This window comes from Mauremys reevesii, linkage group 6 (genome assembly GCF_016161935.1).
Source record: "Mauremys reevesii isolate NIE-2019 linkage group 6, ASM1616193v1, whole genome shotgun sequence".
NCBI classification, from domain to species: domain Eukaryota; kingdom Metazoa; phylum Chordata; order Testudines; family Geoemydidae; genus Mauremys; species Mauremys reevesii.
In genome coordinates, this window is record NC_052628.1 from 46,666,449 (window position 1) to 46,679,503 (window position 13,055).

The 13,055-nt window shown below is 43.1% G+C and overlaps 1 protein-coding gene across 4 annotated transcripts in view; it reads right to left on the minus strand.

Moving 5' to 3' along the window:
• The window catches only part of FCHO2 (FCH and mu domain containing endocytic adaptor 2), a 212,763-nt gene that overhangs the window by 127,190 nt on the left and 72,518 nt on the right, over window positions 1-13,055 (minus strand). For all 4 annotated transcript variants that reach the window (XM_039543173.1, XM_039543171.1, XM_039543172.1 and 1 more), the window contains one exon: window positions 6,617-6,713. In XM_039543173.1, the coding sequence (XP_039399107.1) occupies window positions 6,617-6,713 (97 nt within the window). The remainder of the gene's footprint in view (window positions 1-6,616; window positions 6,714-13,055) is intronic.

Sequence of the window (13,055 nt, forward strand, 5' to 3'; positions counted from 1 at the left end):
CTGTTTCTTCCAGTGAAACAGGCAGGGCTCATCACACATTCCCCTTCTACAATGAGATGGATCAGGTGCTGTCAACAGCTCCCGGTACTGAGCCTGAAGTGGCTCATAGCCCTGAGGAGGACCCCAAGTTGTGGTAAGAACTAGAATCCGAGTCTGGTAAATTACAATGGAACTCCCCACCAATATCCTTTCTTGCGCTAGTGCTACATTTGTGATTTTAAGCCCAGTCCTCCCGCTCCACTTCAACCCTTAAGAGCCCCTGAGCAAGATACAGCTATAAATCAATGATTTTATAGATTTCTGATGAAACATTATTATGCATTTCACAGAAGCTATAAAACGGATTATTAACGTACAATCACGGTGCCTGTGCGCATTTCTCAGCCAGCTCACAGGCAGTGATGGTCCAGAGGCTGCGCGGATAGGAACAAGCAAAGGGGTAGGTTTAGAAAAGTCCCTGTTGGGGATGGGACAGCTGTAGAAAACAATTTGTCTAAAGTTGGTAACAGCCTCCCTTTTTTCCTTTGAAACTTTTATATACAGTTCCAGTGTCTTTCCCATACCATTCCCAATCTTACCAGGCCTTTATAAATTGGAGCTGTGTGGAAGGGGGATGGGAGAGAGGGAGAGCTGAGGTGGAGGAGAGCAGAGGTCTAGGAAGGGGAAGGGAAAACTTTGGTTGCCTGAGGAAAAGTTAGCCACAGCAGTCCTTTTCCCCCCTGGAAGATTACAAAATTGTTGCTTTTTCTGGTGTATAGTCTTCTCCACGCACTGAGCCACGCTGCATAAGCCAGGGGAAGGGGGAAGGAGCAAGATCCAGTCTAACATTTAAATAAACACAGTGAGGTATCCCACTGCAGTGGCGAGGTGAGGAATTAGTCATGCGCTGATCTGAAACATCAGGGAATGAAATAAATTTGCAGGGTGTGGCTCTTTCATTCCCTGTCCATTTCACCAATGTTATCTGGTGATGCTGGGAAGGGGATGGATGGGTGGGCAGCATTCATGGTATGTAAACTGTATATGCTAGCTGAGAAGATAGACAATAACCAGTCAAAATGTCTCCTCGTCTTGTAATTTTAGAAAATTTCTGCTGTAGCAGAAACTCCAGCTGGGTCTTGAGGGTCACCAGCAGTACAAGTCTCTTGGACCACACTTTCATAGCTGACCAAACCCTCCATTTAGCAATATACAGATGAGTGACCATTAACAGAAACATGCAGCAATCTATGCCAGATCTCCTTCACAGAACCAAGAAGCCTCTTTTCCATTCTGGTACCTAAAAAACTGCTCTCAAAATGTTGGCCTGCTTTTAAAGAAGAAACTACGAACTAATAATATAGTCCCTCTAAAGAACTGCTTCCTCCACCACTTGAGACACTATGAACATTTAAAATTTTTAAAAACATCAATATATGTATCTTCTAATTAGCCTCTGCGCCTTCTTTACCCGCTGGAAAAGTTGTCCGAGAATCAAGAATAGTCTAACAGTTACATTCGTGGAATGCTGAATAGTATCAAAACTTTCCATAGTAAAGTTATGTTATGTGAGAGGATTTCTCAGCTTCTTCCAAAGTAAAAAAATGATACCCTTGTCTTTGAACTGGCAGGACCATCACCCCCTGAGAGGGAAAACATTCTTCTGGGAGGACAGGAGCAGCACCACAGAGAGAGCAAAATCAGACAGAGAAAGACCCTGGAGGATGTGCTCGTTGACATGGACAGGAGGAATCAGGAGCAGTTTGAGTTCCACCAGGGCATGGGAAAAATCAGTCTCTTCAACAGGAAGAGACACCGATGAACCAGTTCATGGAGAAGGAGGCATGCCTTAGTGAACAGGAGCATTCCATAGCAGACAGAATGATAGAACTGGTGGTCAAACAAGTTTGGGGTCTGCCTGTTGCCATGGCCATTGCATCTCTTCATGAAGAGCTGCCACCACCACGGCCGCCTCTGGCTGCCACCCAGAGCACTGCTGAGGTGGAGGACCTAATCCCTGCCCCGAGGGACCAGCAGGAGCCCGTACAACTCAGCACCCAAAATACACCAGTATGCAAACCGCCTTGCCTGGGGACATCCCGGAGCAGAACAATGAGTCCCTGAAGCCCACCAAAAGTACCCCCCCTTAAACACCAACAGAAGACATCCCTGGTTGTCCCAAAGAATGATTTTCCACAGTAATTTCCCCTCCTTTTCAGGGTAAGGGAGAGGGCAAGAAGACAAGCGTGGAGACATTAACATTTGACCATTGTCGTCAGATTCAGTCTGGTTATGTTTCGTTGGTTTACATTTCCTTTTAAAATATTTCAATTACACCTCCCATAGTACTTAAATGTCACAGTTTCTTCGACTAGTGTATGGTCCCTCATTCCTAAGTACAATGAGTGTAAGGTGTTTTCTCATTTGGGATTCGGCCCCATGATGCACAGCACATGAAATGGAATAGCATAAATATCTGGTGCCATCATACTGCAAACACTTTTCTGTCTGCCCCACACCCAAATCTCCCCCACCCAGGTTAAGATATAGCCGCAGTCCCAAGGATACATGGGACGGATGAGGAAAGTACATTGTTATGTGCTTACAGAAGGCACTGCTAGCTCTAAAAGCAGCAGAATTCACAACACAGACAATGGGTAAACAAACATCTTTATGGCTTGGTTCAGATGCAGGAAAATGAAATAATTAAAGTAACAACACAGGCATCTGCCACTACCTAGTGATTAAATGCCCCCCACTCCCTCTAAACATTGACCTGTTTCAACCTTGAGATTGTACTCCATAACAGCCACCAAGTGCAGTTAGCACTGTTGACAATGAACACCTAAAAAAGAATATGTGCACCCCCACATCCTGAAACCAAATGTAGATAAGGTCACAAAGACCAACTGAGTGCTCCCAATAACCGAGGTATGCAAATAAGTGTGACCATTTAAGACTAAAGAACTGCACAACAGCATTACAATTTTGCTGCCACCCTCCACCGCACAAACCCAACCCTAATGTGATAATATAGTAGGGCACCTCACTCAGATTATCTGTAATGAGAGAATAGTCACATGAACGAAAAGCTAATGACTGTCTGCTATAGGGGAACAACACCCTCACAACAGTAAGTAGCCCCACAAATATGTGCCAATGTTCCCTCATATGCTTTTCCAGCAGCTGTACAGGGTGTAAAAGTAACCCTCAGCACAGGCAGATATCACCCTCTGCCTTCCTGCTGTGCCAAGAGGTGCGAACACATGGCATCACTTCTCTTGCCTGCTGGGAACTAGGATGAGTGGACACATGGGTGGGATCTAGCTGCCTGTACAAAGTTTGTAAACCAGACTTGTCCTGTGCCGACATAGGATGGGAAGCACTCCTTTTTACCTTCACAAACGTTATGCAGTGTGCAGCAGGTGGTGATTATGTTAAAAGCACTGGCCACACTGGGATCCAGATGGGTGCATAGGCAGCGCCAATGAGATCTCAGCCTACCAAATGTGCACTCCACAACCATTTTGCAGTTACTATGGTTGTAACTGAATTCCCTTTTCCCAGAGTCATTGATGTCGGAATATGGTTTCATGATCCAAGTTAGGAGCAGGTATGCAGGGTACCCCAAAATAACAGTTGGCACGGACACACCATAGAGAACCACGTAGTTTCTAGGGAATGAAGTCCCTTCCTTGCCCCTTCAAGTACAATCCCAATCTTCTCAGCATCTTGCTGTTGTGAATCTTTCCAGTGTTTCCCATGTTGGTATTCATGAATCTGCCTCTGAGGTCCACTAAGCCTTGCAGAACAAGAGACCACCACCTTTTTGGTTCAGAAACTCACTTGCCCCTTTTGGTGGGCAAAATACTGGGATGTGGGTGCCGTCAATGGCCTCAGCTCAGTTCAGAAATCCCATCCTCTGACAGTCAGCTATTATTTCCGGAACTTTGCTTATGGCAACCACCCATAGGTAGGACACAGCGTTAACGGTCTGCACATACATAACCCTTTCAGCAGACTTTCCAACACCAAAGGGATTTTCAACTGACCTACAGAAGTCTTGCATTGCCAGTTTCCACCAGGCAACAGCCACCCACTTCTGTGGTCGTATGGCTTCCCTGAATGTGCATCTACTTGCTGCAATCAAAAACATATGCCCTGTAAACAGGCTTGGCAGGATCTGATTTAAATCGACAGATGTTGGTAAACGTAGATTTCTGCTCACACTGAAATTGACAAGAAAATATCCAGCAATAACAGTTATGCAAGTGTAGCCTTCCCCCCACAACTTTGTCCCCGTAGGGATTGGGTGTCACCAGCTTTGTGGAAAAGCCCTCTGCAGCCCTGCTGTCATGGGAGTGAGGGAGCAGGGACTAGACAGCAGGGCTGCAGAGGGCTCCTTACACAGCCAAAGGTCTGGGTGACACTGGATCACTGCATCTCGAAGGTGCAGAGAGGGCTGCATTCCTGCTGGGGAACAGAAATGTCCCAGCCAGGGCTGCGAGGAGAATGATGAGACCCTGGCCAGGGCTCTGCTCTGTCCCACCAGGACCACAGCCTTCTCCGCACATTGTGCCTGCAGGGATCTAATGTAATCAGCCCTGCTGTTAGGGTCCTGCTCACTCCCTCATCAGCCAGAAGTGCAAGAACTATCGCAGGCCAGGAACTGTTCAGCAGTGGGATGTCTTCCCCCACAGCCCGAGGTTCGTCCTTCTCCTTGCAGCCTTGGCTGGGGGTCTCTATTAAGCTAGGACAGGACTGCAGCCACCCCCACACCTTACACTCCAATGTCTTGAGTCTTTATGCCATGCAGGGAGCCCAATGTAGCCCTGCTGTCAGCGCTGACTTAACCCTAAAACTCGACCCGAACTGTAATAATTAAAATAGTTCAAAATTAAAAAAAAAAAAAAATTAAAAAATACTTTGAAATTGAAACCAAAACCAAATTCTGCCAAGGCTACCCGTAAATGTTCCAGCACAGTCTATGTGGATTTACTGCCACTGCATAGCCGGAAATTTCCAAGGATACCGAGCACGTTTAGGCATGTGTTGTTTTTGCTGACAATCTTGACTTTTTTGCCATTTTCATATTTCCCAATGTTTCAAATGGCTAAAACAGAATGAAGCGCAACTCAGATTTGGTCCATCTGCTTTTCCATAGATGGAGACAGACTGGCTGTATTTGATTAGTATTGTGGCCTGCTGCACAGGGTTGCAACTCCACTACATATTTGCCCTAAGGAAGGCTGTGCTGCTGGTGAAAGAGAAAATATATAAAGCATTGTTTCATGGGGCAACTGGCCCTTAAGAGAGGAGTCAGGGCCTAGATTGCCCATGAAAGCCCTTGTGAGACCCACTTTGGAGTAACCGCTTGCCCCAAATGACTGTTTAATGGTCAACAGTAAAGGAGCACCTGCACTCTATAAAAAGGTTTCTTAAGCTCAATCAGGGAGAATACTCCCAGGAGGAAGTTCCTCTGAGTTGAGGGGGCTTTTAGGAAGGAGGGCAACCCCAGGGAGTGAGAGTTCCCAGGTGGGAAACAGAAGTATCCCAGGGGAAGGAACTAAGAGGGTTCCAGAGAGAGACAGACTGCTCTGAAGGGAACAGAAATACCCTGAAACGAAGGAACCTGAGATTGTTCTCCAGTTCAAGGGAACAGGAGCAGGCTGAAAGAAAAAAACAGCAGCTGAGCTCCAAGGGAAGAGAGCAGGAGCAATCTAGAAGTCCTGGCTCCAGATGAGGAGCTTGGCCTGGAGTGCCCCTTGGCCATCAGACCAAGAAGTTAGTTGGACTGATCCCAAGATAGCGAATTTTCTACGGATACACGAACAAGGTCTTGCTTATGTTTACTTTCATCTTTGTTGCCAATAAATGAGATCCTCTGAAAAGGGGGGCTGCTCTTAACACACAGAAGGTCTGTTTGGATTTGTCTAAGCCCAGGAGAGGAGAATCTAAAGGAGGGCTCACCCATGATGCCACACCTGAATGGTAGGGGGCACAGAGGCTGAACCAGAGTGTCCACACGCTAGTACCGGCAAAAGTACTAAAATATATAATTTTGAAAATAAAAGTTTAGTTAATAAAGTTATACTGAACAATTACCACAGATAAATTAGTGTAAATGTAAAATCATATATCTAAAGTTTTAGGGCAAGTTGTAAATTATATTGAATTTGATAATATGATTGTGCGATTAAACTGTAATGCAAAAAGCACAAAGGAGAAGAGATAAGAGAGTACAGAGAATTTTAAACTTTGAGATTAACTGACAACAGTTTTCAGTGATTAACCATTCAACACTAAAATTTAATTAATATAAGATTTTATTCTCTCCCACTTTCTGTGCAAACACAGCTACAGTCAAACCCCCTCTGACAACACTTACATCAATAAAATATCCTACATGTATAGCTAAGTCAACTGTCAATCAGTATGTCCAGAAACTCATTGTAGTAATAGTAATATGATACACTAATAAAAAAATTACAGGTTATTGTATGAGAATTGAAGACTATAAACAAATTAATAACAGTGTACATTATACAAAATCAATGACCTGTATTAAATGTGCAAACTTGCCAAATAAATTCTAAAATTTATATTTCCAATTCTTCTTGCATATATAATCTCTTACCAGGTCTCTCCTTGCCAGTGCCTTTTGACTCTGCAAATTTTTGTATCAAACTTTCAACTGTAGTATTTGCCATGTTATTAATAAATTCTTCATGAACCTTTAAGAAAATAAATGAAATAAAGGTAAAAAACAATATTTGGAGAAACTGATTAGCTAAAACAGTTGATTTTCCTATAGTTAAGTGTTTAAAAGGTCTTCCAGAATAAGTTCTTCAGCCTTTTAAGAACATGACCAGACATCTTAGCGATGAAACCACTTTGTTCCTGTAACCCTAGGTATGTGCCAAGGAGGATTCACAGGAGGGGCAAAGCAGAGAATGACTGTTAGTGAAAATGGATCTAGGATTTTCTTCCATTTCTTCTTTCTAAACTGATTTTATTATAAATAAATAATGAGAAGAGATTATACACAGCAACAATTATGATAGACAGTCTCGTCCATAAATTAGGAAGACAAGCATTCTGGGACAGCAACAGTGAGCGAGAGTGTAAACATGTAACATTGTACAATCATAGCTTCCACGTACCTGGCTAAGAGCAGTGCTCAGAAAGCGCCTCTCCAACCCAGCAATATGGATAGGTATTTTAGAAATAAAAATGTTAAAATAATAAACAGCAGCAGAACAATCTACTAGGCACAATTTTTTTTTAATTGCTCAGGATATAGACATTCCCATTCTGAACTATAAATAAAGTTACATTTCAATGCATTAACAAATTATAGGAAAGAATAAAGTTTATTGTTTACACATAATTATGCTGACCTCAGAGTAGTATCTGTAGGAAAAACCACTGACTCCAAAGCTTGCTTAAATATTTTTAACACAGCCCCATAACTCCCAAAAAAGCATAATACAGTATAATGTTCTAAAGCTTTTTAAGGTCCAGGCACGGACTTCGAGAGTTTTGCCTAAAATAAGTGAGTATAATATCCCAATTGCATATGAAACAAATATAGACCTGAAATCTGGGGAAGAAAGCTTTCCAGTAAACACTGACAATTCCTTTAACTTTTTAAAAGGCAAGATAATATTCTGTTTCCTGGTATACACACTTGAACATTATGCAAAATTTGACCTTGATTATCCAAATACAATAAGGGAATATGGATAACTTCAATTTATTGAGTATCAGGTGTAGCCGTGTTAGTCTGGATCTGTAAAAGCAGCAAAGAGTCCTGTGGAACCTTATAGACTAACAGACGTATTGGAGATGAGCTTTCGTGGGTGAATACAATGAAGTGGGTACTCACCCACGAAAGCTCATGCTCCAGTATGTCTGTTAGTCTATAAGGTTCCACAGGACTCTTTGCTGCTTTCAATTTATTGAAAGTTCAGAATTCTCTAAAATGTAGAAAATTTCAGTTTACTGAGGGATTCCCCCCCCCATATAATGAGTAGAAATCAGAGAACATGACCCTGTTTCAGATAACAAGGAGCTTCAGATAATAAAGATGGAACTGAATTAAGAAAATAAAGTACTATTTAGCAAGACAAAAAATAAAACGATTTTAATAGAAACTTAGCAATGTTTCATAACTCCTTCAAACCTCTGATACACTCAAACTCAGCATACTGCAGAGGCAATGGGCGGCATCTGGTGGAAGAAAGCAGAAGTTGCTTGTTTCTGCTATGAGTCCCCCACATACAGCATATTGCCACTAGCACAATCACTTGTCCACCAGGCTGGATAAAGAGTGTCTAAAACATGAAAACAGCATACAAATCAACAAAATTGGCACAAAACCAAAATATTTTTCTTAAAAAGATCAAATAATTCTAATGTAACCAAGCATATGCCTGGTCCACTGGTAATAAGTGGTGGCAGAGAGGAGAAAACCAAAATGATGATGAACAATTACTTACCCTATGCACACAAGAGCAAATTTTTATTTATTTATTTATTTAAACAACAGTGTCCATTTGGGTCACGCATGAGCACTGTCCCTCCTTGTGCTTCCATGAGAGGGCATAAAGGGTGCAACAGCCATGGACCACACAGAGTTTCCTTGCAATTCAAAGCCGTAGTAGCTGAGGACTATGAAAAGGGAGGTCGGGGAGGGGGGTCATGGGATTCACACTGATGCCATGAAGAACCACAGTTTCTGTAGGGTAAGCAAGCATTCTCTCTTCTTTAAGTATGTCTCTGTAGGTGAATGGCAAGCAGTATCTCAGAACGGCGGGGATGAGATGTTTCAGCTACATCAGTTGAGCAGTGATTCAAGTACTGCTCTCCCAAAATAGCCACTATATCCCAAGCCACAGTGTTTGACAAAAATTAGTGGGTTAGTCCACATTATGATCTTACAAGTTGCAGCTATCAGCACATTCCTGAAGCAGTTAGAGGATGTTACTTTTGCTCTTGTGGAGTAAACTTTGATGTTCAGTGGGAGAGGTACTCTAGTCAGCTAGTAACACAGCAAGATACATTGGGTTATCCACTTAGAAGTGATGGCTTGACGTTTAGAATGTCCAGCTATATCTATCAAAAACTGGAGCGGCAGTGTGAATGGTTTGGTCCTGTCCGTATAACAAAAGGAATATCCTTGGAACAGCTAGTGTGAACAATTTTGTTTCTTCTGTTGTCAAGTGTGGCTTTGGGCAAGATCAGGTCCAGGTGAACCGGAAGCTGGATCAGAGGCTGAACTGATATCTGCCCTGGGTTTGTCAACCAAAACTAACTTGGCCAGTATGAAACTATGAGAATGATCATGGTGAGAGAAGTTTGTCTCTCTTTGTTTTGGAGGCTGCCCTGCAATCAGGGGAAATCAAAGGAAAAGCAGACAGTAAGCTTCTGTTTCACTGCATGACTGAGACATCTGATAATGATCCTGGATTCAGATCTCCTCTGGAGCTGTAGTTCTGATCACTGGAGTTGCTCTTGGCAGCAAACAAGTCGATTGTGAGGAATCCCCAATGACAGACTATCAGTCTTATTGGACTGGTGCAAGGACCGTTGGTGACTGGTCACTGATTGCCTGTTCAGGAAATCCAGTAGGCTGGTTCTGACTACTGGGAGGTGAAGGGCCATCAGGGTCATGTCATTCTAATGGCACCAAGTGCAGAATTTGATAGCCTCTAGGCACAGAGTTGAGGAGCAGGCACTCCCTTGTTTGTTTACATAATGCATATCTTTAACAGACAATACAAAGCTTTCACTATAGGGTTTAAGAGGACAGGCACAAACATGGTAAAGATTAATCTGATGGATTGTAGTTGCATATCATCCAGAAGATGTCCATAATGAGTATCTTTGTTGTGATAGGGACTGAAAAGGGTACTCACATTTGTGGGATCCAACCACCTGCCTGTCCTCTGAAACCACATAGTGCAAATCTTCACAGGCAACACAAATCAGTTCTGAAATGACACAATGCGGCATTGACGCTTTCCTGTGTAATTAATGTCTCCTTGGGGAACAGAACAGCTTTGGCTGGAGGGTTCACAAATGAAGTCTGGCAAGCAGCATCACATACATGCGTGCCAGCATGTGGTAGAATACAGCGAGGCAAGTCCATAACATTATAGCTGGTTTTCATGTTAGACAATGTTTTCTTACTGAAGAGCTCCATCCCCTCAAACAGTAGGTCCTGGATAGTGTCTAAGACTTCTCTTCATATTCCAGATCCTAACAGCTAAGAGGCCAGCTATGGCCATTAAGCTTGCGGCCAGGTCAGAGGCATCCATGGCTGTCTATAGGGTTTCTCCAGCAACTATGTGACCTCTTATTTTCCCTCTAGTGTCCTATGGTACTTTTGCCATGATGAAAGTTACCCTTTCCCATGTTTGCCAAATATAATTTCCTGACAACACCTGATTGTTCACCATATGATGCTGCAGTGAGGTGGCCAAGTGGACTCTGTGCCTGAACTAGTCTAGCTTTTTTAAGATCTTTATTTTTGGACATTCCTTTAATCAATTTCAACCTCTCCTGCACTGCTGCAGTTGACAATAATCCTGGATTCGGGTGGGAGCAGAAGTGTTTGAAGCTTTTCAGGGGCACTTTATAACATTTCTTCAACACTTTGGAAATAGGCTGGATGGTGGTTTGAGAGTGCCCCTTTGCCTGGCTCTAGTATGACCTCATTAATTGGGAGAGCAATCATGGCTGAAACTTACACGGTCAAAAATGTCAAAGAGTTTATGTGATTTCTCTTGTATAATCACTGTTTTGAGATCTAATCTCCATGATGTGAGACAAAAGATCCTGAAAGGCTTTCAAGTCACCAGCCATTGGGGCAGGGCCTCACATACAGGCCAACAAGACTGCCTAGTCCTGCGACAAGGACTATTCTTTCAAAGGAAACTGAAGGTGCTGTGATTTTTGCATTGCTCCCAGTTTCCAGACCACTGACCCATAGGGACAGATGGCAGTGTATAGTTAGTGATGCTGCCGAAGGAACTCAATCGCTTCTTTCTGAACCCACAGGAAGGGAATCTATTGTGGGACATTTGAGATAAAGGTCCCCAATAGCATCAGTATGGCCAGAGTGGCACAGAGTATGGATACAGGCCCTCTGCTGACTGGTCAGCTCAATGCAACTCATGTCTTTCTTGTGGTGGTGCCTTGCATGAGGAATCTCTGGTACAGACTCTCTCTCAGTGCCTACAAGCAAATCATCCTTGTTCAGCATTGGAGAGAAGACTTGGTCAGTTGACTGTGATGAAGAGTAACACTCTTTGAATAGCACCTTCGGTACCTGGCATTATCCCAATATTTATGGACTTCCCAGGAAGGGATCTCAACTGTTCCATGAGGGCACATCTTGATCCTGTAATCAGCACTGGGTGTCTTGGCTTGTGTCTGTGCCAGTGTCACTGCTGGTTTACCTAGTACTACTCTCAAAGGAGGACAGCCACCTTGCCCTTAGAAGGTATGATGTCTATTCTTGTCTTCTTGGGGTGGTGTCTGAAGCCATGTCTGACTCTGCCTGGCCCTGCCTTTTGGTCTTGCTCTGGTGTTGGGGTGCTGGTGCCAGTTCTCATGCCAGAGACATTGGTGGTGAGGCCCAATGCCAAATCTGTCAGTACTTGTGCTGAAGGGGTTGATGAAGCTAGGGTAGCAGTGGCCGGTGCCAAAGGCCCCCATTGTAAGATGTTTAGGGTCAATTTCTATGGTGTTATTTTCCCCTGTCCTTCTGTCACTGCCAGGGTGCAGTGTCTGCTCCCAGAGGTACTCACTGAGGACAACCCTTTCGATTTTTTGTAGGTGGTTATCTCCTTTGGGTCTGAGATGACATGCATTGAATGCTCGAATGGGTATAGTTTCATCTGTAAGTGCCTTGACTTGCAAATCCTCAACAAGAAGGATTTCAATACCAAACACTGATCAGGGATGTGGGTCTTCCCCAAACACTATAGGAACTAGTTATGCCCATTGACCAGGGGAATGAGTCCATCAGGGATGAGAGAGGGTTTAAACCCTGAGGGTTTAGAGTTCACCATGTTGGTTAGTGTGGGGCACTTTGTCTCACAGTATAAAGAGATGTACGGGGATGAGGGTCGCAATCTGTGTTTAATTTGGGCATTCAAAAAAGAAAAATAAAGAAATTAAAGAGCATAAGAGATAATGACTGTGAAGAGAGTTTCTTCACCAAAATAGCATAGGAAGTGAGCTTGAAACACAGAGAAAGTAGCAGTAAGACACTTGCCAGATTCCATTTCACTGCCACAAGCAGTAAGAGGGAACAGAGGGAAGGTTGCAGCCATTTCGCCCTTTTTGCCCTTGCACAAGAGCACGAGGTGGTACAGGTCATGTGCACAACCCCAACAGACATTCCTATTAAAAAAATCCAAACCGGTGCATGTGAGACACATGTGCACATACAATGAGATATACAGAGAGACATACTCGAAGAACAAAAAAAATATTTATACACATGAAATACCAGAAAATTTGGGGTACATTTGAGGCTTAGAAAATTTGAAAAGTACTACAGGCTAAGTACAGTCATCTAGCTAAAAATCCTATTTAGAGATTGGACAAAATATTTATTATATGTATTGTGGTAGGCTCCAATCAGGCAGAAAGCCCCATTACATTCCATGCTGTAAACACACATAGCAAGGAACATTCTCTACCACACAAAGCATCAGCATGTCTCATTTGTTCTCTATTTACCTTGCCCCCACCCCAAGGCTCCAAGACAAAACAGACATATAGCCACAGCATTTTAAAACACACATGCATGCATGCTAAAAACACATTAAGTTTGCAAAGTCAAACACTCAAAATATAAGCAAGTCCAGAATTAATGTTGCTTGTGCAACTTTCATTCAGGATCTTTATGTATACATTTTATGATTCCATCTTTAATTACAGGATCACATCTGTTTAAAAAAAAAAACACACAACAAAAAAAACCCAGTAACCCCCTGCCTCATTCAGTGCAGAAAATAGATGGTGCTCACTAAATGAGCAGCTGCACAACATTTTGTTTT